The 27496-nt window shown below is 35.7% G+C and overlaps 1 protein-coding gene across 5 annotated transcripts in view; it reads left to right on the plus strand.

Moving 5' to 3' along the window:
• Nucleotides 1-26890, plus strand: part of LOC149575440 (uncharacterized) — a 106664-nt gene extending 79774 nt beyond the window's left edge. For 3 of the 5 annotated variants that reach the window (XM_089815184.1, XM_089815183.1, XM_089815185.1), the window contains 2 exons: nucleotides 13038-13117; nucleotides 26809-26890. In XM_089815184.1, coding sequence (XP_089671310.1) covers nucleotides 13038-13117; nucleotides 26809-26875 — 147 coding nt within the window. In that variant the 3' untranslated portion in view covers nucleotides 26876-26890. Of the gene's footprint in view, nucleotides 1-1539; nucleotides 1982-13037; nucleotides 13118-26808 lie in introns of those variants that run through there. The other 2 variants (XM_089815186.1, XM_089815187.1) reach the window with 1 other exon arrangement.
• The last annotated feature ends 606 nt before the right edge of the window (nucleotides 26891-27496 follow it).

Below are 27496 nucleotides of genomic sequence, written 5' to 3' on the forward strand. Positions count from 1 at the left end.
TGTTGGTTTTCTGTGTGTTGTTTCCAAATCTGGTTCTGTGCCTGCCTACCTGAATGACTCTACAGAGTTCATGCTGGTTCCAGCAAGCTGTAATTTGGACAGAATGTTTGCCTAGAAAATAAATCCTGGAAACATGAGCGATATCCATTAATTGAAGTCGTAATGATAAGGTCAGAGGGCTTTAAACAACCCAGAAAGGAATATGCATTCAAGTGGTGAATGCGAGAGTTGGAGGGCTGGGAAATTCTAATACTACTGTTAAAACATTTGATATCGATAGGACATCATAGAATCTGCTATTATATGTGAAAGTATAATGGGAAAACATTTGTTATCCTGAAGACATCATAGAATTAGCAATTGAATGTGAAAGCTATGTAAATTTCCCACACAATGAATGCCAATTATATGTGAAGTTTTTGATTCATGTAAGAATCAATTTTGTATGCTATGGTACAATTGGCAACTAGTAATAAACAATCTTGGAAGGGGTTGGATTCAGTAGAAGCAGATGGTATTTATTCATGGTATTCTTATTTTTGTGAGTTTCTTTCAAAACATGGACTTTTTACAATCCAAAACATAGAAAAATGGAGTATTTGATGATTGTCCTTGAATATTTATTTCTATTGCCATTTAATTAAGATGAGAAGAGCTTAAAACACAAGGATGTTGCTGCAAATGTAAACTTTAGGCTTCTCGTTTCTGTAAAGGGACAAATTGCAAGAATGTTATTGCTTGTTTATAGAGTATTCGATTCTTCTTTAATATCACGTTTCTGTTGGTATATGCTTTGCATGCAGAATTTTCTGCAGTGTAAGCATAGATTGATGATTGATTGTAGTAGTTACTAAACTGGGTAGCCTCGCCATGTTTTTGAACTGATAGAATTTCTGGCATATTCTGCAACACAGAATTTGAAGACAATGAAATATGTCCAAGCCAATCTCAGTTGAACTCCTAGAGATTCTGTAAATCAATAGGAAAATATTACTATTTGTAAATTTATTATGAATGTTTAGTGACTACAACATAATAGATTCTGGCTGGAAATTAGGAAAGTAATAACAAGATATTGTCATATGATTATTATTAAGCAATAAAAATATTGGATGGTTTCACAATTTTTCATTTCAGAGGAAGTAAACTTTGGAACAGGAAGCAAATGGAAGAATAATGAGTTGGCATTTAACAAATTATTTGATTATGCTAATAAATAATTACTTCTCAACTACTGAAAAAATTCTCATAAATTTATTGATAATATTGGTACCTTAGCCGGGGTTAACAGCTACACCCTTAAAAATACAAGGGTCAATGGAAGGGTAAAACAGAAATACCTGTGACGTGTTTCTGAAAGGCTTAGTGGCATTGTAACAAGCTTGTGTACATTTTAAAATCAGGAGATTAAGAGGTGCAAGGGTTATACATTATGTAATTCTATTTCATAAGTTAGTAGATTGTTTTCAGTTAATACCATTGGTTTGTATAGTAGATTGTATTTAGCTAATACCATTGGTTTGTATGCTTGTCCTGCAGAGAAAATTGATTCTACGATTTACACACAAGTACAGGTTAGGATTGTGGAGGCCAAGGGCAGTTGATTTAAAAAAGTAGACCCTCTCGAGCTTCTCTGTTGCTTTACTACTCTCTGCAACTTTGCCTAGCTCTTGAAAGATCCTAGAAAGGTTTCATTTTGCTGTGACTTGGGTGAGCATAGGTCTCTTTCTGAAGACATGAGGAAATTAAGATTGTGTAGTCCGTCACATTTCATTAGTTGAAGTTAGGAATTTGCAGAAGTTTTCAGGTGTTTTTCTTTTACTTTTTTGTTATTGCTCTAGAGTTTTAAATGACATCAGTTGGCTCATCTATAACTCAATTTTAGGGTGCTGGAGATAAATTCCATAACTAGAGCAGTAATGCATTCAACTATTAAAAGGGTTTTTGCTAATGTGAATTAGAAATTCCATCGTTTCCTCAATCACATTTTAACTTTGTTTAGTTTCTTGATGTAAGACAATGTGCCTTCTTATGATCTCCTGCCAAATGGTTCCACTTGGGCCATAGCCATTTCATTTTGTGCACCATATATGCCATTTGATCAGGCATAAAGCACGTTAGGGTCATTTGCAATGTGGTTATTTCAGTTGCAGCATGCATGCGAAGGGTATTAATCACTAATCTATAGAACCAAAGTACTCCATATCAACTACCTGTAGAATCTGCTTGTTTATGTCCATTTGTCCAAGTTGTAGCACTTTGCTTTTATTTTTTAAGAAATTCTGCTTGATTGTAAAGATTGTCTTGTTGCAAAACATTCTTGCACATGCATCATTGTTGGGCAACGTTTTTTTGAATTTAAAACTAATTAAAAAAATTATATTCCAAGGGTGTGTAGTGGACCTGACACTGGCAGACCTGTTTAAGGTACTTGCAGATTTGTATCAAAGGGCTTGAAATCCTCAACAACACTAGTGGGTGATGACCATTGGCTCTAACACAAACCATTTATTACCACTAGTGTTAGTAATACCACCTTTAATGCAATAGTGTGACCAAACCTCCATTGCAACAATTCAAACATCTAGCTTGATAGCCAAAGTGCATCAAATAGTTTTGGGTATATTGAAAACCATATCCTTGCTTGAATTGAGTTTCTTGCTAGCAAATTGACAATAATTACAAAGGTTTGAGGGTATGAGGTTCGGTATTATGTTTAGAACGCTTTTCGCTATTATACTCCAAAGAAAATAAGGTATCAATGAGAATTGTCTTTCTCAGTTGAAATTTTAGTTTGTTCATTTGAATAAAGACATTTTGATGTTGACATCAACATGCTTTCATATGGCTGCTTGTCAAATAGTTCAATTTTGACTTTAACCCTTTTATTTTGTATGCCATATATGTAGTTTGATCATACATAAAGCAAGTTAGGTGCATTATCAATGATCTACAACATGCATGTGAGGGGTAGCAATCATGTAGGTATGAACTATGTTAACATTTTCTCTATGGCTTTATAGGTTGGTTTAATAGATTCCTAAAGCAAATATGAACTCACTTTTGAGATTAAAGCATTTGAAAAACATAATGTCTATTGTTGCATTTAAAATTGTTTCAAGTTCCAAGATAGACAAAGTTAGTCAACAAAAGTGTAGAGCTTACAATGAAGTTTCGAGAAACATTCAAAAGATAACAAAGAATAGAAGTTTGAAAAAATTGAAATGTCTCTGCCTCTAGCTTGATCTGTTCGTGAGTGCTTTTGCAATATTTGTAACTATTGTTGTTGTCGTCAATGAGGTTGCCAATGAGTTTGTTGTGGTGGGTATTTTATTGGAGGAGATTTCTTCTTTTGTCACCTTGTGTAAGTGTCGTTCTATTGTCTTATGGGGTAGTGGGCGGCTTTTCTTCCCTATGCATCTTCACTGCCTAGGTTTGAGACTTTAGTTGGTGGTGTTGTTGCTACATTGGAGGTGGAGGGGTTTTTGCTTCTATAGTTGCTATTGTTTTTTAATTGGTAGTAGACAAAGTTATGGCCATGTTGCCAAATTTGTGGGCAATATTCCTCGAAAGTTGAAAACTTGACTTGTTGCTTGTGTCAAGACCTCCTTGTGGTGGTGCATGGCCCAAATGTGATGGATAATGTGGTTTTCTACCAACGTTGTGGGTTGTTTTGTAGATTCATTGGGCTTTGGCCTTCTCTTCAAATCTATATCTTTGGGTAATAAGTTCTTGGCAACCCTTTGTCTCTAGTAACGTTGAACTTTTCACTCGTGTGGAGGTGCTTTTTATTGCCCCATTTTCTTCCTTTGAAGATCATGATTTGGTGGTAAGGAAGTTGTAGGTTTGGGGGATTCTCTGTTTTGGCCAAACATCGGAAAACCTTGTTCAACCCCTTTCCTTCCACTCCAATTGTCCAATTTGGCACTCCATGTGGGTTCATCTCTCTAATCTTCCACCCCATTTTTCTGAGATTTCTTGCTTTGAGGCCATTAGAAGCTCTAAGATCATTCTTTGAAGTTGTATGGGATAATGACTTTGTTGGGCTTCTTTAGTTTTGCTTGCTTTTTGGTTGACACGGATATCTCCATTCCACTGCTCGGGGATGTGATGCTCATGGTTGGAGATAGGTCTCAGACTCATTGGATTGTAATTGCATCTGCTTTCGATGTCAATGTTGCTGACCTACTATCTCTCTGGCTACAAATTGCTCTCTTTTGCATCCAAAAGGTGTTGCCACTTGGTGGAAGGATGCAAATGATGATCATTTGACCATCCGAGCTTTTGATTCTACCTTGGAGGACTCCTTAGATGTTGATGATGAGGATGAAGTTCTTGTTGCACATGTTGGTGATGCCCTTGTTGTAAACCATGAGAATACCATTCCTGCTCCTTTTGGTGTCGCTCACCTCTGGTCATGAGGACCATTCTTTGCTTTCTAGTCCTACTTTACTCCAAGCTTAGTTTGATAATGCACAACCTTCCCAACACTAATCGTTGTGTTGATATTTGACCCACTGCATGTGCGAAGACATCACCTGTGGTGGTGCGTGGTGTAGATATCGTCAGTGGTCTAGAGCTTCCAATTTTGTAGCCCATTTGGGTTTATCTCCCTAATTTTCTATTCCATTTTTGCGAGATTTCTTGCTTCGAGGACATTGGAAGCTCTATTGGTCATTTCTTGAAGGTGTATGAGACAACAACTTTTTTGGGCTTTTATACTTTTGTCACATTTTGGTTGACATGGATATCTCGATTCCACTACTAGGGGATGATGTGATGCTCATGGTTGGTGTAGGTCTCGGATTCAATTGTTGGATTGTGAGTGCCTTTGCTTTCGAGGTTAGTGATGCTACTCTACTAGCTATTTGGCTACAAATTGCTCACCTTTGCATCCTAAAGGCATTACCACTTGGTGGAAGAATGCAAATGCTGATTATTTGACCATTTGAGCTTTTGATTCTCTGTAGTTCTGCCTTTGAGGACTCCTTACATGTTGATGATGGGGATAAAGCTCTTGCTGCATATGTTGGCGATGCCCTTATTGTAAACCATGAAAATACCAATCCCACTCCTTTTGATGCGACCACCTCTAGGCATGAGGGCCATTCTTTGCCTAATGCTCTTGCTTTGGGGACAACTTTCCCAACTCTTTAACCATTGTGTTGATAGTTGTCCAAATGGAATCTCAGTTGTTGCTCCCCCTTGTGGCAGGATCTTAAGTACAACATTGCTTGCACACTTCTTTGATGGCACAGTAAAAATAACCCTTCAAACTCACATTCTCCTTCACAAGTGGTGAGTGAGTTGCTCTCACACTCGAGGAGGGCTACTAGCCTTTTATGTGAGTGTATGTTTAGCTTTGTTTTTGACAACACTTCTACTATACATGTGCTAATTATAAGCCATTGATAACCACTTCTTGTAAAAGCCAATAACAACCTTGTTTATGTGTTGCTACACTGTTTGACACATTTGGGCTATTGTTGTGTAAGGATCAACCCCCTTGTTAGTTGCTGATTATAATGAAAATGAAGATTTTCTTCTTAGATTTGCTTATATTTTGCAACAAGTGATATTTTGGAGTCTTATTGATCAAATTTGATGAGAGCATCATGTTTAGAAATTCCAAAAAAACATTGATCAATTGTTGGATTGTCCAAATCAAAACGTTTTGCTTGCAACTTTTAAGAAATTTTTGGTTGTATTGCTACAAAACATTCCTTGCAGTTGTATCACTATGGTACTGATTTTTTTAAATTTAAATTAAAAAATCTACATTTTTTTATTACTATCTACCATGTTGCATAGGGTACTTGACACTAGGCCTAGTAAGGTGCTAGGAATTTGTATCAAGGATTTGGAACCCTTGACAACACTACATTATTACTAGTGGTAATTTCACCACTATTGCACTAGTCTGTCCAACGCTTGACACAGTGCAAGGTAGAAGAATTCCCAAAGGAGATGTCTTAGCCCCCAACAAATAACCACACAATGGAAACACAACATTAACAAAGAAAGATTTGATACCAAATCACAATTCTTTATTGATAAAATAATTGATTACATGCAATGTGTCGGGTTGTAAGGCCTTCTTGGTTATGACCAAATACAAAGCAAGTAATAGGTTTGCAAGATCCCTCATGATCCAATCCAACTCTTAGTCCAGATTCACACTCTAGTAGAAACCTTTAAGGAATATCTAAACTTGTGCTCGCAATCCCACCAAGCAATTTCTTTGTTTCCCAAGCCTCAGTTACTAGCCCTTATCAAACTTTATCCAAGATCCAGGTGTAAATTGCCTCACATTCGACGCTCTATCCACACACTTGGGAAAACATCACTCACTCAGCTACTCCATCTTCTCCATGCTAGATCTCACACTGAATGTTGATTCACTCCACTGAATGAATGTCTAAAAGACTCCACAAGATCCCTTACTTATACCCAACTAAGCCACAAGTTAGCCTAGCCCATTACAAATTAAAATAAACTCTTACATTAAATATATGCATAAGCCACAAGTCGGCTGCAACACTCATTAAATACCTACAACCCAAATTAAATGCTAAAAGGTCGGCTCATAGACAACTCAGTTAACATAGAACCAAGACCAAATTGAGCATCAAAAACCACTACTAAGTATCAACAACTCCACCAAGCATAACCAAGCCCCTTCGTTGATTGAGCTAACTCGGACAATACTATTGTCAAGTTCCCAATGAAAAGCGAGCCACAGTACATGCCGAGTGCCCCAAGCATTGTTGAACGCCTTCATTAATCGAGTCACTTGGTTAACACAACAACCACAAACTACCCAATAAGGATCGAATGCCATTTCTTCACTGATCGAGCATGAACCAAAGCTTAATCAAGCACACTCGATAAACACACAAATTATCTCCAAAGTAACTACCGAGCACTCCTCCAAAGTAGTCAATGAGCAAACCCAAAATGCTCTTGCATTAATGCTCTGTTGGGGCAACCCTGTCGACATATTACTCAATAGTCAAAATTATACCAAATATTTTTTGAATCTTCAATTTAGCAAGATACCAGTTTTGATGGACTTAGGTTTAATGACATGGAGTTCGGTATTATTTTCTAGAAATATTTTTACCTACTCTTCTTGAAAGAAAAATAGGCAGCCAATGATAAAGGTCTTTTTGAATCAAATTTGAACTTCCTTTGCTTTAGCTTGTTTGAGGTAAGATGTTGTGCCTTGTATGGTTTCTTGTCAAATGGTTTTATTGGGGCGTTAACCTTTTCATATGTCTATATCTAATTTGATCACACATAAAGAAAGTGGGGGTATAGTGAGCTACAACATGCATATGAGGGTAATAATTACTTTAGTATAAAGTATGCAAAGAACATGTTATCTCTGACTCTTTTTATTTTTATTTTTAAAATTGGTTTAGGATGTTCATAAAACAAATATGATCTAACCACTAAGCTTAAAGCATGTAGAAAAATGGTTTCTACTCAATTTAAATTGGTCATATAAAGTGATATCAATACATGCTTTCTTATGAGTCGAATTTGATTCCATCATAACAACTAGAGGACCCAAAATTTAATGGATCAATTGTGAATTTTTCTAGATTGAACCACTTTGCTAGAAAATTTTAAGAAATATCTTCTCTCCATCATATAGATTGTACTATCACAAAAGATTCCTTGCACATGCATTTTCGTTGTACATAGATTTTGGTTTTTTGATTTGAAAATTAAGAAAATTAACATTTTTTTAATATTCAAAAGACATATAACATACTCAATACTTGTAGGTTTGTTTGTGGTTCTTGAAAATTCATACACAAGGGTTCTAAATCCTTGACAACAATACATTAGTAGGTGACAACCATTTGCTTTGACATCAGTAATTTTGATTACTATTAGTGGTGGTAAAGCCATCATAAGTACACTAGTTTGTCCATCCCTCCATTGGAACAACTCTTCAAACATCTACTTGATAGTCAAAGCAATGCACCAAATAGCTTTGGACATCCTTAAAACCATATATATTCTTGAATTGGGTCTCTTGGTAGTACATAGCAATTTTTACATTAGCTACAAAGGTTCTAGCATATAAGGTTGGTTTCAAGACAAAAATGATGATATTAGAATATATTGTGGCATTTGGGAAATATTTTCTTATTTGTAGAATACTTCATTTGTTGAAATCATTTTGCATGAGCTTGCACCATCATCTTTCACCCTTAAACTTACGTTTTACAAGAGGGTTTAGATATTTGGTTTGGAGCCATCATCTTTCACCCTTAAACTTGTCTTTTACAAGAGGGTTTAAATATTTGGTTTTGGACTTCAAATGCTTCGTTCTCACTCAAGTTCGTTCATTTTTTGATTTAGTATATTTTTAAAAATATTTAAATTTATTTTGTTGTATCATAATAGTGTTTCATTTTCTTTACCTTTTTAAAAAAAAATTAATTTGTTCACAAGCAATGATGGTAATTCTCATTTTTAGATTTTTAGACTATGCCCATTTCATGTGAAACACTTTTGGATACAATCTTATTTGGAAGTGCATAATTTTTCATTGATAGGATTTGATATATTCCTAATTGTTGGATGACATGGATAGATAAGAGAGATAATAGTGATCATGGTCACTTCTATTTCATGATTTTGTACTAGTCATAAGCTATTTTATGTATAGACTGTCTACCATGATGATTTGTAGAGTTTTCTTCAGATTAGGAGATTTTGATTTTAATGGTGTAATCTTGTAAATTGCTACATGTCTACCTTTTAATGTTTGCATTCTCTTGACTACGCGATTCATCGATGCTAGTATTTAAGCATATATATTGGCAACACTAACAATCATTAGCTTGCCTCTAAATACTCATCACATGATGATGATGATGAAGCTCCTACTGCAAATCTAGATGATGAGCTTGTTGCAAATCTCAGAGATGGAATTCTTGTTAGTTGGTTAGGAACCCTATTTTCAAAGATAAAAAGGGACATGAGCTTTTTGTGCGTCAAGAATTTAAATTTAAATTCAACTATAAGAAAATGAGCTGTAGCTAAACATGTAAATTCCTTCTAATAAAGCACATAGAGTAGCTCATTTACTTCGTAATTCAACCTATATACAAGCACCACGATATTGACTTTCATGGATTATAGAGCATGTGAGCCCATATTCAAAATACTTATTTTTGCAGCGAAAAATGCACTCATTTATGGGTGTACATAAGTGCTATTTAGCTGTCTGCAACTAAAGTGAATGAAGGTCCTACTTTGACAAGATTTTGACCTAGAGCTCGGGGTTGACTTCCCTCTTTTCTACTATAGTTGGGGCAACAGAGTGCGTGGCATAACTCCATAACTCTTCGTTGCAACCCCTATGGTTGCCCTACTATATATGAATCACTTATTTGACAATGGTAATTATAGGTGTTGCCCTACTAGCTATGAATCACTAATCTGACAGTAGTAATTATAGGTGTATGCACTGTAACTTAGGGCAAGATTCAAACCTGTATTCTTCAGGGCATGAGACCGATGAGTTGACAAATTACTCTACCCTTCCCTTCCGCGTATAGATAGTTGGCCAGACACCCTATGCCTGACCTTATTGTGTTGGGTCAGGGTGATGTAAACTCACTCTGCAAGTATGCATAGGTCAGAGATAGTTGAGATAGTTGGCAATGACCCCTACGCTCAACCTATTGTGCTGAGTCAGGGTGATACAAAGTCACTCTACACGCATGCATAGGCCCCTCCATGATAGTTCAAAGGGCCATTGTTCTATAGTTCCAATTGGGGTTGACCTACTATTCTAAGAAGGGGTGACAAACTAGGGAGCCCCACTCGGTCAACCCAAAGGGTTTGGTTTGGTTTTAAAGGTAGATTCTTCGTGTAACATGCCTACTTAGCCCTACTATCTATTGGGCATCAAGGTGTTGGCGTCACGAACGCCTTGGCCTCTTGGTGTTAGTTGAGTGCATTTATGCTCTAAAAGATGGGTAAGGGGAGGAAGTCGATTCATGGGTGAGCCCTCCGACACTATAGCTATAATTCTTCATGAACACTACCATGGTAATAGGCAAATCCTTTGGAGGAGAATCCCTCCCCTACCATTTCTATAAGGCTTGAAGCATCAACACTACCATGGCAATAGGTAAGTGTTTTCTATGGAGTAGCGGGAACCTATTGTCTCCTTTTCGTTAGTATTCCTACTCTATTATAGTACATCATTAGAATAGTAAAGACTAGAGGAGGGTAGGTTCTTCCAACGACAACTCATAAAGAAAAAAATGCCACCTCACCCCCAAAATTGCCCAAGTGATTTCGCCTGAATTTGGGTCCCCTACCTCGTGTCCTTTGTATCATCAACAAGAGTTTATTTGCATTCTATTTGCCACATTGTGAATAGGGCGCCTATCTAGAGTACCTTGAATGCAAACTCGAGAATATGATTCATTCTTGAGATTTTGTCGTATAGTTCTAGTACAACTATATAGTAGTAAGGGCCCTCGTGATTTCCCCTTGAGGAAGTTATCTAGGAGGTTGGGGTGTTTCTACTTCGATTCTCAACTTTGGCCCAAATTGGAAGATATCGTTTGCATTCAGATTTGGGTGATACCGCTAATGTAAACCGCGAGGATATCACTTCTACTCCTATTGGTGCAATCCGCTTTGGCTGTGTGGATCATTCTTTACCTTCTCCTGAATTGCTCTGCTCCAAGCTCCAAGCTTCAATTGCTAATGCTCACACAAAGCATGCACTTACAATCATAAAAAGCCCAACTTTAAATTTCTCATGCAAACCCTCAAATATATCTAGCTCAACAAGGGTTTTTGCTTAAGTGGATTACAAATTATTTGATGAGTCTTTATCAACTATCAATAAATTTCTAATAGCTTCTACCATAACTTCCAACATGGGATCAACCGAAAGATAAAGAGGAAGGTCAGGGAGCCGAACTCAAATCAGGAACTTAGTAAAAGAAACAAAAGCAAAGGAAAACTTGTGGTGTCACAAATTCACCATCAATGGGTGGTCTTGAGTTGACCAAGTGGAAGAAGGGCCACAAAGGATCTACAAATGTTATTTGGACACATTTGAGGTAATCTGGGCCCATTTTGGACAATTTGGGAAGTGTTCCAAAGTGCCCCAAGATAGTTTTAAGGTGTTTGGGGCTTGTTGCAGTGTAATAGTTTCAAATTTGGGAAGTTTGGATGACTTGAATATGTTTAGGTTTCATCCAATCCTTTTGTGTCTTGTCGGTGTCATCAATGTATTTGGTCTTCACTAATGCGTCCATGAGTCCTATAGTGAATTGGAGAATTTTCTTACCTTCTATCCTGACTTGTTTAGAAAATGATATTAAAGACACTAATTACCAAAGGAAACTATTAAAGATTTTAGATGCTATCATGAGCTCTACATAGTAGTTGATCTAGAGGAATTAGTTGCACCATGTCATAGTCCTTGCATGCACGCATTTTCCAAGGGCATTTGTGTGCATGATGACCTCTTTGGGTATTTTGATTGAGTCTTATCAGATATTCAAGGTCCTAAGAGGTCAATTTGACCTCAATGAAGATCTTTGCTAGAGCTTGAGGTATCTACAAACCCTCTAAGAGGTCTTTAGTATAGTAAGAGTGAATATGAGAGGTGTACATGGTCTTTGGCTTTGATTTGGTTCATTTTGAAGCCTATTTGTGACACCTATGACATAGGAAAGGGTCCAATTTTTTATGTTAAGTTTTGAAACTTGAGGGAGTCTATAGAGTGACTCTAATTACCTTATGTTTCTTGTCAGATGTGTTTAGAATATGTTTCCCCTTGGTTAGTTAGGATTTGCAGTTTTGAGCCTTCTTATAGAATGTTGCTTGTTGGAAGATTGACCTAAACTTGAAGTTTGAGCTTTTGAACTTCACATGTTGCATGGAATCAACTTAAATGTTTCAAAGAAAACATGCTATCTTATTTCTAGTAACTCTTATCCTTGAAGATTTCTTGGTTAGGCATTGCACCCATTAAATGTTTACCCTTTTAGTCAATTCATTTAGCCTCATTATATGATATACTTTTTGGCACATACATGTTTATACTTTTTTGTTGTATATGCATATCATTAAAATTGGGATTAACTAAATCAAATTTTAATATTATATGCTGATCTTATCTGTCGCTTGTAGGATACTCCAAGTGTGTGTTAGATGAAACATTTTCCAACTTCTTTAGATGAAACATTATCCAACTTCTTACTACACAAAATTTAATTGAGGAAAGGAAATTGAACACAATTTTTATTGAATTTATAGAACTTACAAAACTTATTATAGCTCAATTAGATGTTAGTTTTTAAAATATGTTATGATTATTGATGTACATAGATCCATAGTCTTAAATTCTTGTCTTTTTACATCAACCTATTACTTTTACATCCTCGATGACTATAACAGGAAAATTCAAAGTAGAGAGGCAAGATGTATTCTGGAGTGTCATGTAGTAGTTACTCTCACAATGTGGTTGGTACTAGTCACTTTGTTATGTGAAAATGTTGTGTTTGATGATTTATTTTTGTTGTTTATGTTCCACATGTTGTATGGGCTAAAAATCGAATTTGTTAACTGTCTTATGCCTATTCTAGTCACCAAACTCTTGTGCTTATTGATTTTGTGACCCTTGTCAGATTCGATTTGTTCTATATTTTTATACTTAATATTGTTTTATATCATGTTGGTCTTGTTACGTATTGAGTGTTGTTTTATATCACATTCAGTTTTGAACCCCTAATAGTTTGTGTAAGGGAATAGATCACGGTGAATGTATTAGATCTGAAGGCTAGTTAATTACAATAGTGGTTACATGAAGAGGTGGCTTGAGTAAGAAAGTGTGATTGTAATGCGATGTATTGTTATTCATGTGTTGTTGCATAGTGTTGCATCAATCAAAACCATGATAAATTCCAAATTTTTTGTTCTCTTGTAGTTTTAATTGTATCATGTTAGAAAATAATGAAATGATTAGTTTATAATTGTTGCAGTATGCGCCACGTCTATCTTTCCTAGACCACTTTGACAATAATGTCAAGCATGTTGTATATGATCTTGGTAAATACATGGGGTAAGTAGTGATATTTGTTCAATTTTTTGTATAAGTTATTATATTCATGGTTTATTTTTCTTGTTATGTAATTAATTGTGTATTATTAGTTCCTCCCGTAGGCAAGAACCTATAGCATTCAATTCACTTTAACTTTTTAATTTGTTTGTCCAATTAGAACAATTTATTATTCACATACTTTTTGAGATGTAAAGTTTTCATATTTATTGCATTAATAATAATTCAATACAAAATATTTATTGACACTTTGATTGGTTGTTTTCGCTACAGTAGGGAGTGCAACTTTTTCATCCAATCATAATAGTTTATTATTCAATTACTTTTTGCAACTATAAAGTTTTATTAAATATTATATTTAAACTAATTCACAAACTATATATATATATATATTTCATATGTTTGTCCAATCAGAATAGTTTATTGTTTAATTACTTTTTGCAACTATAAAGTTTAAATATATATTATATTTAAACTAATTCACAAAAATATATTTATTGACAATTGGATTAGTTGTTTTGTACCACAATAGGGCTTGTAATTTTTTCAAAATACAACAAATTATTATAGAGGCTTTCTAAAACATCTTTTTTTTTTCTAACACAAATCTCTAACATTTATTTTAATTGGTTAAAAACATTTTACAGTAATCTTATTTCTTTTTGTTGACCTCAACAAAAATCAAAACTACTATTTGCAACACAAATCAAAAGTACTAAATTACTATTGACAGGAACTAGATGCATTGTGTCTGTGCTTTGTTAAGTCTTAAACTCAAATATTTTTTTTGTCTTAATTCTCTTATAGGTGGTTATCATTTAAAGAATTCCATAAATAAGATATAAAGGATTGGAAGAGAAAAATCCCTCATCTAATGTGTGAAATGCAAAAGTGTCTAACTTCAATTTTTTTTCAGTGCACAAGAACACTACCTCACACACAAAGTTGATTATATTGAATTTTGTGAACCTACACACATTAGGTCAATGTGGATGGTTGAGAGGCACTTGAAATCTTTGAAGGCTTTGTTTTGACAAAGAGCACACCCTAAGGATTCTATGGTGGAAGGGTATATGGTATATTAGACTATTGTGCACATTATTGATTATTTTTCTAAGTTGGCAACAAAGATCCATGCAGATCACATTTGGGATCTCAAACTCATTAACAAATTTGAAAGGAAGTACTTCATGGGGAATGTAGATTAAGGAAAGTGAGAGGTAATTGTAGTTAATTAGTTTCTAGTCTTAAAAAAAATCGGTTTGAGAGCAATTGGATTCAAATTTTGGAGTATGAAGGGATTCCCTTTAGTAGAAAATACTACAATATGATGAATTTGGTGGCTCAATACAATTGTCAAAGGCCAAAGACATTGAAAGGCTTCTTCTTCATGGAAGGGGCTTCTTTTGAACACTATACTGTTGCTAAAAGCTTGCTCAAGTTTTCCCCATTGTCGAGCCTATTCCTCATGTTGTTCCTGTTATGGTTCATGCTATTTACGTTAATGTGGTTAGTGATGTGGCTAGTTTGGATGCTGTTGTGGTTGCTGGCATTGGCGCTGCATCTCTTACGACAAGGTTTGATAATATCTTTATTGGTTACCTTGTTGTCATTGTTGGTCTTTAGTCTTTGGATAATGCTATTGATTTCCTTACTGCTCCTATGGGTTCTCGTATGCTAGCAAAGGATGTTCATGTCGAGGTGTTTACCAGTGCTAGATCTGCTATTGTTGTTCCCTCTTCTATTGGTTCTATTGTTGATGGCTTTTTCTGGGTCTATATTGCTACAATTACTACGATAAATTTGCTTATTCTAGAATTAGAAGAGACAATTTCATTGGTTGAGGAGGGGTGGATCTCTGTTATTTCAAAGCATCATATGAAGTCCTCTCCTTATTCGACATGAAGCTTCGCTCCCAAAAGAACAGAGGTAAATGAAAATCCTAGTGTTTCACTTTTTTGTTTGGTTGAGATTTTCTTTCCCTCATGGTAGATTGAGACTTCTTTCTTAATTTTTTTATTCGCTAGTCTCTTTTGGTCTAGTCTTGTGGGGCAATACCTATTTGTCCCTTGTTTTAGATTGCTGCAATACCCTTGGCAACTAGTCTAGTTGATAATGCTTGGTTGAAAATATTGTTGTAGAGATGTTGTAAAAGGTTTCAGGGTCTCTTCAAAACTTGTTTTTACCTAAATCAAAAACACTTGTATTCACTCAAACTCCTTGAAATTGAAATGAAACTACTGAGGTGGGACTAAGAGTGCAGAGATTGTCATCCATACTTTTGGGTAGTCAACGCTTCTATACATCACATGCCTCCCACCAAGATAAAAATGTGGAGTCGAGATAGAAAGCAAGAAACAAGCAAGGGTCGCCTCTACCCTCGACCACCGGTACACCACACATAAATCGCAAGGGGTACACCACACATAAATCACCATGCCCTATAAATTATATGGCCCGCAAGACACCATAAACAATTATCTAGTTTTATCTTAAGTACCAAATTAAGTGTTCCCATTAAAAAAAACAATACACATCATTTTCTCATCGAGTATTCCAATAATACACTTACATCACTATATAGATTTTGAATTACATAGATTGCTTACAACTCTACATGATATGAAAGAACACAAAGTACACGAGAAGAAGAGAACAAGCACACTCTCAATGCTATACTCGAATCCAACTCCATTGGCTACGAATGAATGGTTACAATGCCTCATGACCATGTGGAACACATAGGCCCCCTAACCACGCTTGTAGAGATAGTCACATGAACCAATCATTCTATAATGAAGAAACATGGGGAACAACTTGTGCAATCATCAAAGATGAAGCATACACTCCAAAACACAAACAAAACTTATCCCACATTAATCAGACATGTTAGTATTTGATCATAGAGAAATATCAAAGTACCAATTTTCCCAACAACAATAGGGCATATTCAAGAAATAAAACTATATCAATGAATAATACTAAAGTGAGAGAGGCAACATCAAGGAGTACCATAAATTTTTTTGTAGGCCACAATATAACAACACAATGACCAAAAAGTTCAAGCAACAACAAATCTCTTGAGTGATACAATTTACCAAGGCTTAAATGCTTGACTGCTAAGTATATGGAGTATTATCATGTGTTCTCGCGAGGACACACCACATAGAATTTGACATCCTATGATATAGATGGTGATGATAATCATGAAATCTCCAATGCCATGTGTGTGAGCATACCACTCCTATGTAAGATGTAGCGCTTCATAGGTGAACATGCCTTATGTTGTCTTGCTTTTTGTCACCATAAAATGTAGGTAACAATATGAAAATTTGTCAACTTAATTTCACATTTCTTTGAGGTAATTAATTATTTAATTAGTTAACATTGATCAATCAATCGACCCGAAGTGGTATAATGAATTTTTTTATGAAAGGCTTTTGTCAAATTGTTTTTATTTTTCATTTTGTTAAGCCTGTGCTTGACTTTTGAAGCCTTCAATATCCCTTTTCACATTTTTGAGTGTGTTTGTTTTCTTTTCGTCTTTTGGTTTTGTCTAAACCCTTGCTTTCAATTTTTCCTTTGATTCAATATATCTTAGGGCTTAATCAGACTTGGCAGTCAAAAGATATGATCATTTAAGTGCCCAAAATGTGGACTCTCTAGATGCAGTTGCATATTTAAAATATTATGTTATATTTTAATGTTGGCATTCAGTTTTAAAATAATATAACATAAATTCACTTTATGTTATGTTTTAAGTATGTTTATCACTTAAGTGACTATAGATCACTTTATGTTACATTTCCATGTTGTGCTGCTTTTTAATTTTTCACTTAAGTAACTTTATTAACTATATATTTTGATTAAGGTAAAAATAGGTTTTGAAGGGACCCACAACCCTCTAACAAAAGAAAAAGATCAACATTAAGAACCAACTAGGTTTTACAATGACCTAAAACCTAGAATAAAGAAAAAACATAAAAAATCAGGTTTTACAAGGACCTGAAACTGCAAGTCTTAACCAAACACCCCCAGGTTTTACAAGGACCTGGAGCCTAAAAGTTTTTAAATAGAAAGCTGCAAGAATTAAAAAACAAAACTAGCAACAACACCCAGACCAATAACCAACACACTAGCATCCACAACCAACACCTACTCCAGTTCTATGATGTTCGCTATTCTCCTCTTTGCTGATGATGTCGTTCTCTTGGCCTCTTCTCCCAATAGTTTATAGAGACTCCTTGATAGTCTTGCTTCTTTCTGTACTCAGCGACCACTTGTGGTCAATTTATCTAAGACACGAGTTATGGTCTTTAACTGTTTAAAGACCTCTCATCTCCATTTCTTCTTCCAAGGGAAGGAGGTTGAGATTACTCCCTCTTACATGTATCTTGGTGTGCAGTTCTCAGGACCACGTTTCAGTTTGAGATCTGCTATTCAGTCTAGAGTCAGTAAGGGTATGAGCTCCCTGGCTTTGCTGGAGAGACAATGCTTCAGGCATCATTTTCAAGATATTTCATCCAAGTTGTCCCTTTTTGATTCCTTGGTTTGTCCGACAGTCCTCTATGGTTCTGTGGTTTGGGGACCTTCTCTTATTGATTCTGATTGGGCTTTTATTGAGCGGGTCCAGACACTGATGTTGCGTCATATCATTAGGTGTCATAGATTCACCCCTCAAAACATTGTTTTAGCGGAGTTTGGTGCTCATCCTCTCAAACTTGCTGTTATTTTTGACTTGATTTGGTTTCTTCATCGGCTTCATGGTTTTATGGAGATAGGTGTTGACCGACATAGATACTCTTTTTTGGCATATTGTTCTTCGGTGGAGATTATGAGATCTGACACTTCTGCTAGATCAAGATGCTGGTACGCTCATGCCACCTCTTTGTTTGGTTTGATTGGGATTGAGATTGATCGTCTTCCTCCCTATCAGTTTTCGCGAGATGCCCTAGCTCATCTTCTTCCCTCTTGTCCGGAGTTGAATGAGCAGGTCAGACATGATATCTATAGGTAGTACATTACCACTACTTGGTGTCATCCCCGGGGTGGTTTGTGACCTAAGATGGCCTTCTATGTTGAGCATTTTCTTGTTATTCAGGATGGTATTGTTGTTCACCCTACCTATCTTTACCGGTGTTGGAATCATGCATTACAGTTCTCTTTGGGCTCTTTTAGGGTCGGTTCTCATCATCTTAGAGCTTGGACTGATCACCATATGGATCAGGCTGATCGATTATGCTAGTTATGCACTTTGATGGAGGTTGAGATCGAGACTCACTTCATATTTCATTGTCCTCATTACTATGACATCAGAGGGAGATTCTATTGCCTTTTCAGAGAGTGTTCTTCTCTCTCGATGTTCTTCAGTTATATTGATCAGCGATGTTTAGCACTTTATCTTTAGGAGGCCACCCATCTTCGACAGAATACCCTGTAGTCCTTTCATTAGAGATAGACTTCTGATCAGCTCATTACCACCTTTTTCTCTCCCTTGTGTCCTCTGCGAGGTTTGAAAAGGCCTTCCACTACTTCACATTCCAGATCTGTCAGACATTATACCAGTCTCTACAGGCAGCATCAGTCCTATAGGGGTTCTTCAGGACATCCGAAGACTATGGATTGTCCACGGATGTCCCTCTCTATTACAAATTTCTTTGTGACAATTAAGGACCCTTAGTCCTTACCTTGTCTTTCTTTCTTCTTGTTGCTTGTTCCTTTTCAGTCACCGTTTGGTGCCTTTCCTTGGCTGGCTCTTCTGTTTGTATGCTCAGTCCCATAAATCGTTTTGGTTTTTCGTGGACATTAATAATTTTATCTTATCTTATCTCCACCTCCTTACTAGCTTTAGCAGCAACCTGGATAATATCAATCGTGGCAGAAATAAGAACCTCAGGAGAATCAACAATCTTTTTTCTCATGCTTTGCCTCGTTCTCTTGCTAGGCCCTCTTGGACTCCTCACCACAACAGTGTCTGGAGACATGATCTCCTCGTTGCTTTTCTTGCCTAGATTGGCCGCAGTGGTGTACAAATTGGAAGTGACCTACTCCATTCTTTGCTTGCTTTCCTTAATAAGTTGACAGAGTTCTAGCTCGAAATCCTTAAGTTTATTAGGTATGTTGCTGACAAGTTTGTCCATGTGGGCTCTCATAACATGTTCATGATCCAACTCTTTTTGAATGACTCCAACCTTTTTCTTGAGCACCATGATTTTACTTTATAGCCACAAATCTGCTTGTAGAGAGGCTTCTGCTTTAAGTTTGGTAGTATGAAGAAAGGAAAGTTTTGCATGGTGGGTCTCATCTTTGGTATCTTCTTCAATTCTAATCGCAACATCGGTGGTAGTGTTATTGATTAGGATGTCAGTGTTAGCATCCCGCTTCTCCTTAAACTCCTTTCCCTTCTCCTTACTCAGGCTTTGCTCTTTCATAACTAGGACATTCCCCTCATTGTGTTTTCCTGTGTCAATGTCCATTTTCTCCTCACTAGATTTAGTATTAGGATGAGAATAAAGAACTTTATCTTTCCCCTCATCATCCTTTAAAGCTTCAGACCCAACATTTGATTTAGTTTTTCTGTCTTTGCTCTCCTCCACTTGGTCCTTACTAGTAAACATGCCCTTACTTCTAGAGTAGCCTTCCAAGATAGAGCTAAGGTCTCCCATTTTAGTCTTATTGTCATCCTCGACAGAATTCTCAGAATTCGTCACTTCCTCATCATTCTTCTTTTTAATATCCCACTTTTTACCCTTTTTAGCGCTCTTACTATCACTGGTGCCTTCCTCACTTTTAACCTTTTTCTTAGAGGGTTCATTACCAGAAACTTTCCTTTTTTTTCTCCAAAGTTGGAGAGGGTTTAACAACCTTACTTTTACAATATTTTCAATAAGAAGGATTAAGCTCTCATGAAGCACTAGATGAGAATCCTTTTTCCTATGTGCTTCGAGGTTTTGTATCAGAGAGTACTTAAGGTAGAACGAGAAAGAAATTCTATCTTTATACCTAAAATTATTTAGGAACACAAAATGAAACTTTTGGACTCTCTTAGCTCTACCATCAAGGATGAAATACTTATGGATACACGAAAGAACATCCCTCCAGATTACCTTAATCTATCTCAGATCATAAAAATTGCCATTCTTCTCTAGCCTTTTCTCCTCCTCATCAGTTTTGGAGATTTTTTTGCAGGCCGCATTCGAGATATTGGTTTCCTTGCTGAGTTTAAGACCCTCCATTGGAAGACCCGTAATTTCAGTGATGAACTCCTCCAAAAACCTCACAGTAACCCCATGCAACATTACCTTGTCCTCAATCCAATTTTTGAAAAAAGACTCTATAATGTGTGGCTTATACCCTTGAAGTTTCTCAATATAAGCCGTAACCTTCCCTTTTTTTAGTATTTCCCAAACATCCAAATTCTCCTTCCATTCTTTGCAATTGTTCGACTCTTGCTTTCTTGGTTCCCCTCCCATCTTGTCTTCGGCTTTGGACTTGCAACTGGATTGAAAAACGATCACCAAAAAGTAGAATAAGCTGTTAATGATTTTGAAGAAAACCTTTAACCTTGCATGCGTGCCAAGTACAATCCATAATTATGCAAAAGTACCACCTAGGAATACTAACCCATAAGTTTTCTTAATAAATTCCTCGATCTTGTGTGATCTTTCCTTCATTAGCATGTGTCATATCATAATTAACAGTTGCCATCAGTGCGACTTCCTTGCTTAGGTCATCATGCCAGCTCAACCTAGTTTCCCTATAAACTGCTTGATTAGCAATCCAATTAACAACTTTGTTGCCCTCTCGAAAATATGAGAAATATAAACATTATCAAATTTATTCATAAGGTCTTTTAATTTCAATATACTTCCCTCTATACTCCAGGTAATTAGACTTGTTGTTCAACATGTTAATGATGTTAAGAGAGTCTCCTTCCAACCAAAGATTTAAAAAACCAGATTCCACAACCATCCTTATAGTGAAAAGAGCAGCTGTTTCCTCAAATTTATGACTAGTAGACTTCCCTATAGGGATTGCAACACATCCACAACCGTACTATAATGATTTCTCAATACACCTCCACATCCAACTTTTCCCAAGTTCCCTTTGGCAGAGCCATCAAAATTTCTTTTAATCCAACCCATAGGTGGATATCCCCACTTAACATTCTATCTTTGATCCTTTTGTTTTGTAGTAGTACCTTTGGCATTCATAGGGTTACTTATTTGAATCTCACCAAACATTTTTCTTTGAGCTTTGAAATTCTCTTTTATAGCTCTAATTATATTATGACCTAAAACCCAATTAGGAGTGTCCTTATTTTAAAAATTCTATCATTCCTCTCCTTCTAGATTCCCCACCAGAGATGAGGTAGAAAAATCTTCCAAAGAAAACCAATATCATCATTCTTGATAGGACAAGTCCAACCCTAAAAACAAAGATCAATGTCATTGTGCTAAACCCAATTTAAATTCTAGTAATTGAGAAGATAGTTCCAAACATTCTGGCTAAAACAACAATTTAAAAAAAGGTGGTTCTTGTCTTCAAAGTCCTTACAAAGACAACATCTGTTCACTAAGTAGACTCCTCTCTTTTGCAAGTTATCAAGAGTTAATATTTTGTTTTGAAGCAATGTCCAAAAAGTGACATTGATTTTAGGAGTAAGCCCTTTAATCCATGTTTTAGCCCACAAAGGAATATTTCCTCTATCCTCTGATTTGAACACATAAGAGACCTTGAAACATCCTCTTGGTTCAATCCCCCAAACCAAAGTATCTTCTTTTTGAGGGTAAAGGCTAACAACATTTAGGGCCAACTGGATACTAGAAAAATCTTGATTAATATCATCAATATTGACCCATTTACTTTGATCTCAATAATTCTCCACAAATTCACCATAAACCTATTTGCACTAAACCAAAGTATCTTCTTTTTTAGGGTAAAGGCTAACAACATTTAGGGCCAACTAGATACTGGAAAAATGTTCATTAATATCATCAATATTGACCCATTTACTATGATCCCAATAATTCTCCACAAATTCACCATAAACATGTTTGCACCTGTCCAAAAAAGTCCTATCATCAAAATCCTCAATTAGAGGATGATCCAGAAGCCATTCATCATCCCAAAACTTGATCTTTCTCCTATTACCTACTTTCCATTTGTAGCCTTTGTTTAAAATATGTTTAGCTCCTTGTACCACGTAATAGATGGCTCCTTGTACTTATGTTTCTAGATAGAGCTCCATTCCTTGTTGTCATGGTAGACTCTCCAACCCTGTTTAGCTAATAAAACTTTATTCATACTTCTGACAGATCTTATACCCAAACCCCCTTCTAGTTTAGGTTTACAAATCTTATCCCAAGCAATTAAAACCATTCTCTTCCTTTCCTCTGTACCAGAGCAAAGGAAGTTCCTTTGAATTTTGTCAATTGCATTAGCAAATTTTTTTGGGATCCTAAAAGAGGTCAAAGCATATGTAGGAATACTTTGAAGATAGGCTTTGAGGAGAGTAACTTTACTCGCTTGACTCAGTAGATCACCTTTACACCCAACCCGTTTCTTGTTGAATTTCTTAATAAGATCTTCCCAAAAACTCTTCGTAGGATTCAATCCTGAAGGTAATCCAAGATAGGTACATGGAAAAGATCCAATAGAGCATCGAAGAATGTTAGCAATCTTACCTTGTTTAGCAATTGGAGTGTTAATAAAAAATAAAGAAGTCTTGTTCCAATTAATCATTTGACCAGTTGCAAAGGAATAAAGGTTAAGAGCCTTTTTAAGATTCCTAGCCTCTCTAACCTCAACTTTTCCAAGGAAAATGGTATCGTCCACAAATTGTTCATGAGAAAAGATAAGAGGATGGGACAAGGCTCTCAAACCTTGAATTTCCCCTTTAGAAACCATCTTCCCAACATATCTCCTCAGATAGTCAACCATCACAGCAAAAATAATCGAAGATAAGGAATCACCCTGCCTCGACCCCCCAGAGGGCCTAAAAAATTTAGTAGAGCTCCCATTGACTAGCACAACAATCGAAGTAGTAGACATCGTCTACATAATAAGCTTAATCACATTGAAACTAAAGCCAAAAGACATAAGGATCTTTTGGAGGAAGGACCATTCAAAACTATCGTAAGCTTTGGCAATATTGACTTTCATAATAAAACCCTGATTGTTAGAAAGAGATAAGGAATGGATATTTTCATGCACATAAATAATGGAATTAAGAATTTTCCTACTAGGAATAAAACCATTCTATTGCTCAGAAATCAAATCTAGGAGAATGTTCAACAATCTCAAAGTGAGGACTTTAGAGATGAATTTTACAAATCGAGTTGCAGAGACTAATAGGTATGAACTGGTCTGGAGAATCAGCTCCAATCTTCCTCGGAATCAGACACAAGAAGGTAGAGTTAATTTCCTTCAACATACTGTTGTCTCCAAAGAACTCTTTAACAACATCACAGACATCTTTTCCAACTAGTTTCCACTCTTTCTGAAAGAAGAGCTTAGGGAAACCATCTGACCCTGGGGATTTGTCTACTTCAAGCAAGCAAATAGCTTTGTAGATTTCCTCTCCCTTAGGGATATCACACAACATTTTGTTCTATTCCTCAAAGACCAAGGAAGGAATAACATCTAGTAACTCTTCCTGTTTCGATTGCTCAATATCAGGGTCTGAGGACAACAAAGTCAAAAAAAGGGAAACCAATTAATTAGAAATTTCCTAATGATTAGTAATTTGACGTCTTCCTTTAGTAAGACTACAAATCCAATTTTTGGCTCTGTGTTTTAGAGTAGATAGATGATTTTTTTTTGTATTCCTATCTCCTTTGAGCAAAATATATCTAGACCTTTGTCTCCAGTAGATCCCTTTTTCAAAAATTATGTCATGATACTCCACCAGTTTGTCATTTTCATCCTTCACCAACTCCATTGAGTATCCCTCATGCTAGATTCTGTCTTGGATAATTTTAAGTTCATCCTTGATAGAAGATTTACTCTCAAAGATATTCCCAAAATGCCTTTTATTCCATTTTCTAACTTTCTTTTTAACATGCCTAAGTTTTGAAGCCACATGGTATAGAGCTGTTCCTTCAATGTTTATGTTCCACCAATCCACAAGCCAATCCTCAAATTGAGGATGTTGGATCCACATTTTTCTTCCTAGTTTGACTAGCCTTTGTATGTGAGAAATGTGGGCCTCAATCTTCACACACACCTCAACATAATCATTATATGTGAAATCATCCCAGAATGAACATTGGGTTGTTCATTCGAAATAATTCGGCAAGCCGATCTGTTGCCTTCTAACTAGATTAATATAATCTTATTAAATCAAATACATTTAATTCCCTTGTACATTAGCTAAAAGAAAATTTTAATTTAATTAAAATATGAAGACTTATGATTAAATTAAACTTAATTAATAGGTTTAATGTAGCTAGTTTAATTCAATGTTTAGGAATTAAATAAATAGTGTACTTAATATAGGTTATGATTTTTTAAATTTCACACTTAGGTCAAGTAGCGATTATCAGAATCAGAATTGCCTAGTAATATAGGACTTAGGATTGATCAAATAGAACATAATTGGTTTAGCATGGTAATGTGTCAATTTTGGGGTATTACATTTGCCCCTCTTTGAATGAATGTATGAGCAACACGTTTGATTCAAAGAAATCAGAAGTATGAAGCATAGATCAAGAAACGAGATTGGTTCCTAAATTGATGATATAGAGACCAATTGATGAAGTTTTTTAAGGTTATCTCCAGAATGAAGCTTGACCTTAGGGGATCTAGATAGAACACCTAGATACCAATATGTGATGAGATTGGTTCCGAGATTGATGACATAGAAACCAATTTATAAGCTTTTTAGGGTTATCTCCAGAACAAAGCTTAACGTTAGGGAATCCAAATAGAACACCTAGATACTGAGATTGATAAGCTTTTAAAGGTTATCTCTAGAACAAATCTTAAATATTAGGGAATCCAAATAGAACATCTAGATACCCAAAATTGACAGAACCAAGATTGTCAAACTTCACTGAATTGTTCCTAGAACGAGACTCAATTCTCAGGAGTCGGGGTAAGACTGTTGCAATACCTATCCATTATAAGATGACAAGATTAATCACAATTCATAGAATTATTTCCATAATGAGGCTTAATCCTCAGGAGTCAGGGTTAGACTATCCCGATAGTTGTCCATTGAATAGTGATCAAAAGAAAGAGCTTAGAATTGTCCATAGAACAAGGCTTAATTCTCAGCAAGAGTTAGGATTATCTCCAAATGAAGTTAAATCCTTAGCAAGAATTTGGAATTATCTTTAGAACGGAGCTTAATTCCCTGGAATCCAGATAGAACACTTGAATACTGGTCCATGAAAGAGATAACAATACCTATCATGAGTCGTAGAATCATCCCTAGAATGAGGCTTGATCCTCAGTAGTCAGGGTTAGACTATCCCAATACCTATCCATCAAAATCTGATAAGTATTGTTATAAGATGTGATTAGCTGATCAAAATATGAGATAGATGACATAGCTGCTAGATAGAGGGGAACAAGATGCCCCAAGTGATGAGGACATAAGATTTAGATTGAGTTGAAGCCAACTTTGAAAGATTCAATGATTTAATCATCTTGCCCCCTTCGGGAGTGAAATTGAAAGATGACACACCAACACAGTGATGTAGAGCAGTATATTGAGAGATACTAAATAAATCTGAGGTTTAGAAGAATATAGAAGAGATCAGAAGGATTTGAAGAAAATTTTGGAGTCAATTCAGAGTGATTTTGATGTCCAAAAGACCAAGTTTGACCTAATTTGACTTGACTTGACTTGACCTTTTTTAGAAATTTTGGAAAATTTGAAGAAAAACGTGATTCAAAAATATTTCAAGATTCACAAAGTATCATAAAGATGGGCTACACAAGCATTCGATCATGTCTGTCCCAAAATTTTAAAATGCATTTTGAGTAGTTTAAGCGTGTTTGATTTCGAAGTTGATCCTGAAAATGGGTTTAGAGCAGCCAAATTAGCGAGGGGTGATTTTCACACCAATCAGAGCACTTTGAAAATTAGGTCAAAACCTATATAAGGGGTAAAAGGGTCATTTTTTATTCATTTGTGCTTTTGTCTTTTGTGAAGAAGAGAGCTCTAAGGAGAAAGATAGCGGTCCCCGTGCGTACGCATCAATTCTAGCGCTCCAGGCGACACAACCGACTGACAGACTACAAACCTCTGATGAGTCATCAATAATCTTGCTTCACACTTCAAATTTCATGCATTTTGAGTTAGTTTTAGGTCATTTTAAGGAATTTTCATCTTTGTCATGTCAGTCATTACGTGATGCCAATCGTCTTTCGCACAAAGAAGTACTAAGCCAGTTCTTCTTCACTGGGTATTGTGGGTTTCCTCGCACAGAAGATACCCATCTCTCACGCGAGAAATCCTAAACTTAGTTTCTCCTTGGGTATTATGGATTTTCTCGTGTATGAAAGTGTTTCCTCATGCAAAAATGTGTAATCTCGTGTGAGAATATGTAATCTCGCACAGAAAGCAGGTGTAAATTGGAAATTTAACATTTGCAAATTGATTTTCGTGTTGATATTTCATGCTTTTGTTCACCGTGTTCACTTATTTGAGATTGATTGTGTGCATGTTGTTTTTGTGTGTGCAGGTTAGCTTTCTTGATGTTGGATTTAGATCACATTACCCACCTTACGAAGCCTTGCTACGACAACTAGATGATGCCAACATGACACACATTGATGCTCTTGGATTGTCATATTTTTGCCGAATTCCTGCATCATTGGTGAATAATGACCTATTGACTTTGTCATGCCCAAAATACAAGGGCAAAAACCCATGTAATTAAAAAAAGAAAGAAAAAAGATCCACTAAGTTGATATGTTTGTTTTTACTAGTCAAAGTATAGGTATAATGCAAGACAGATATGGGTTCTCCTAACAATGTCTTGACATTCCATTTAAGTCTTATACTTAACATGTAGGAATAGGTCGTTAAAATTGAACATTAATTATCAGATTGATTTCGACGTTTGTTTCGTTATACATAAATTTTAAACAATATAATATTTTTCATTTACTTTTCAATAACTCATATGTAAACCAACAATCTGTTAAATCTACTAGAAAACATAATTTACAACTACCTTAGAGTAGCATTAATATGAATGTTATAACATTATTTGGTCCAAATATTAATAACAATATAATTCAGTTATTCTAATAATAATATAAATAATTATAACTATAATTATTCGAGACATTTGAAATAAAAAGAACTCTCTACGTAAAATAACATCTAACATCCAATAACTCGACTTGATTTTAGACTGACATAAT

Source organism: Cupressus sempervirens, chromosome 2 (genome assembly GCF_028749045.1).
Source record: "Cupressus sempervirens isolate cs-2001-9-10 chromosome 2, ASM2874904v1, whole genome shotgun sequence".
Lineage (NCBI taxonomy): Eukaryota > Viridiplantae > Streptophyta > Pinopsida > Cupressales > Cupressaceae > Cupressus > Cupressus sempervirens.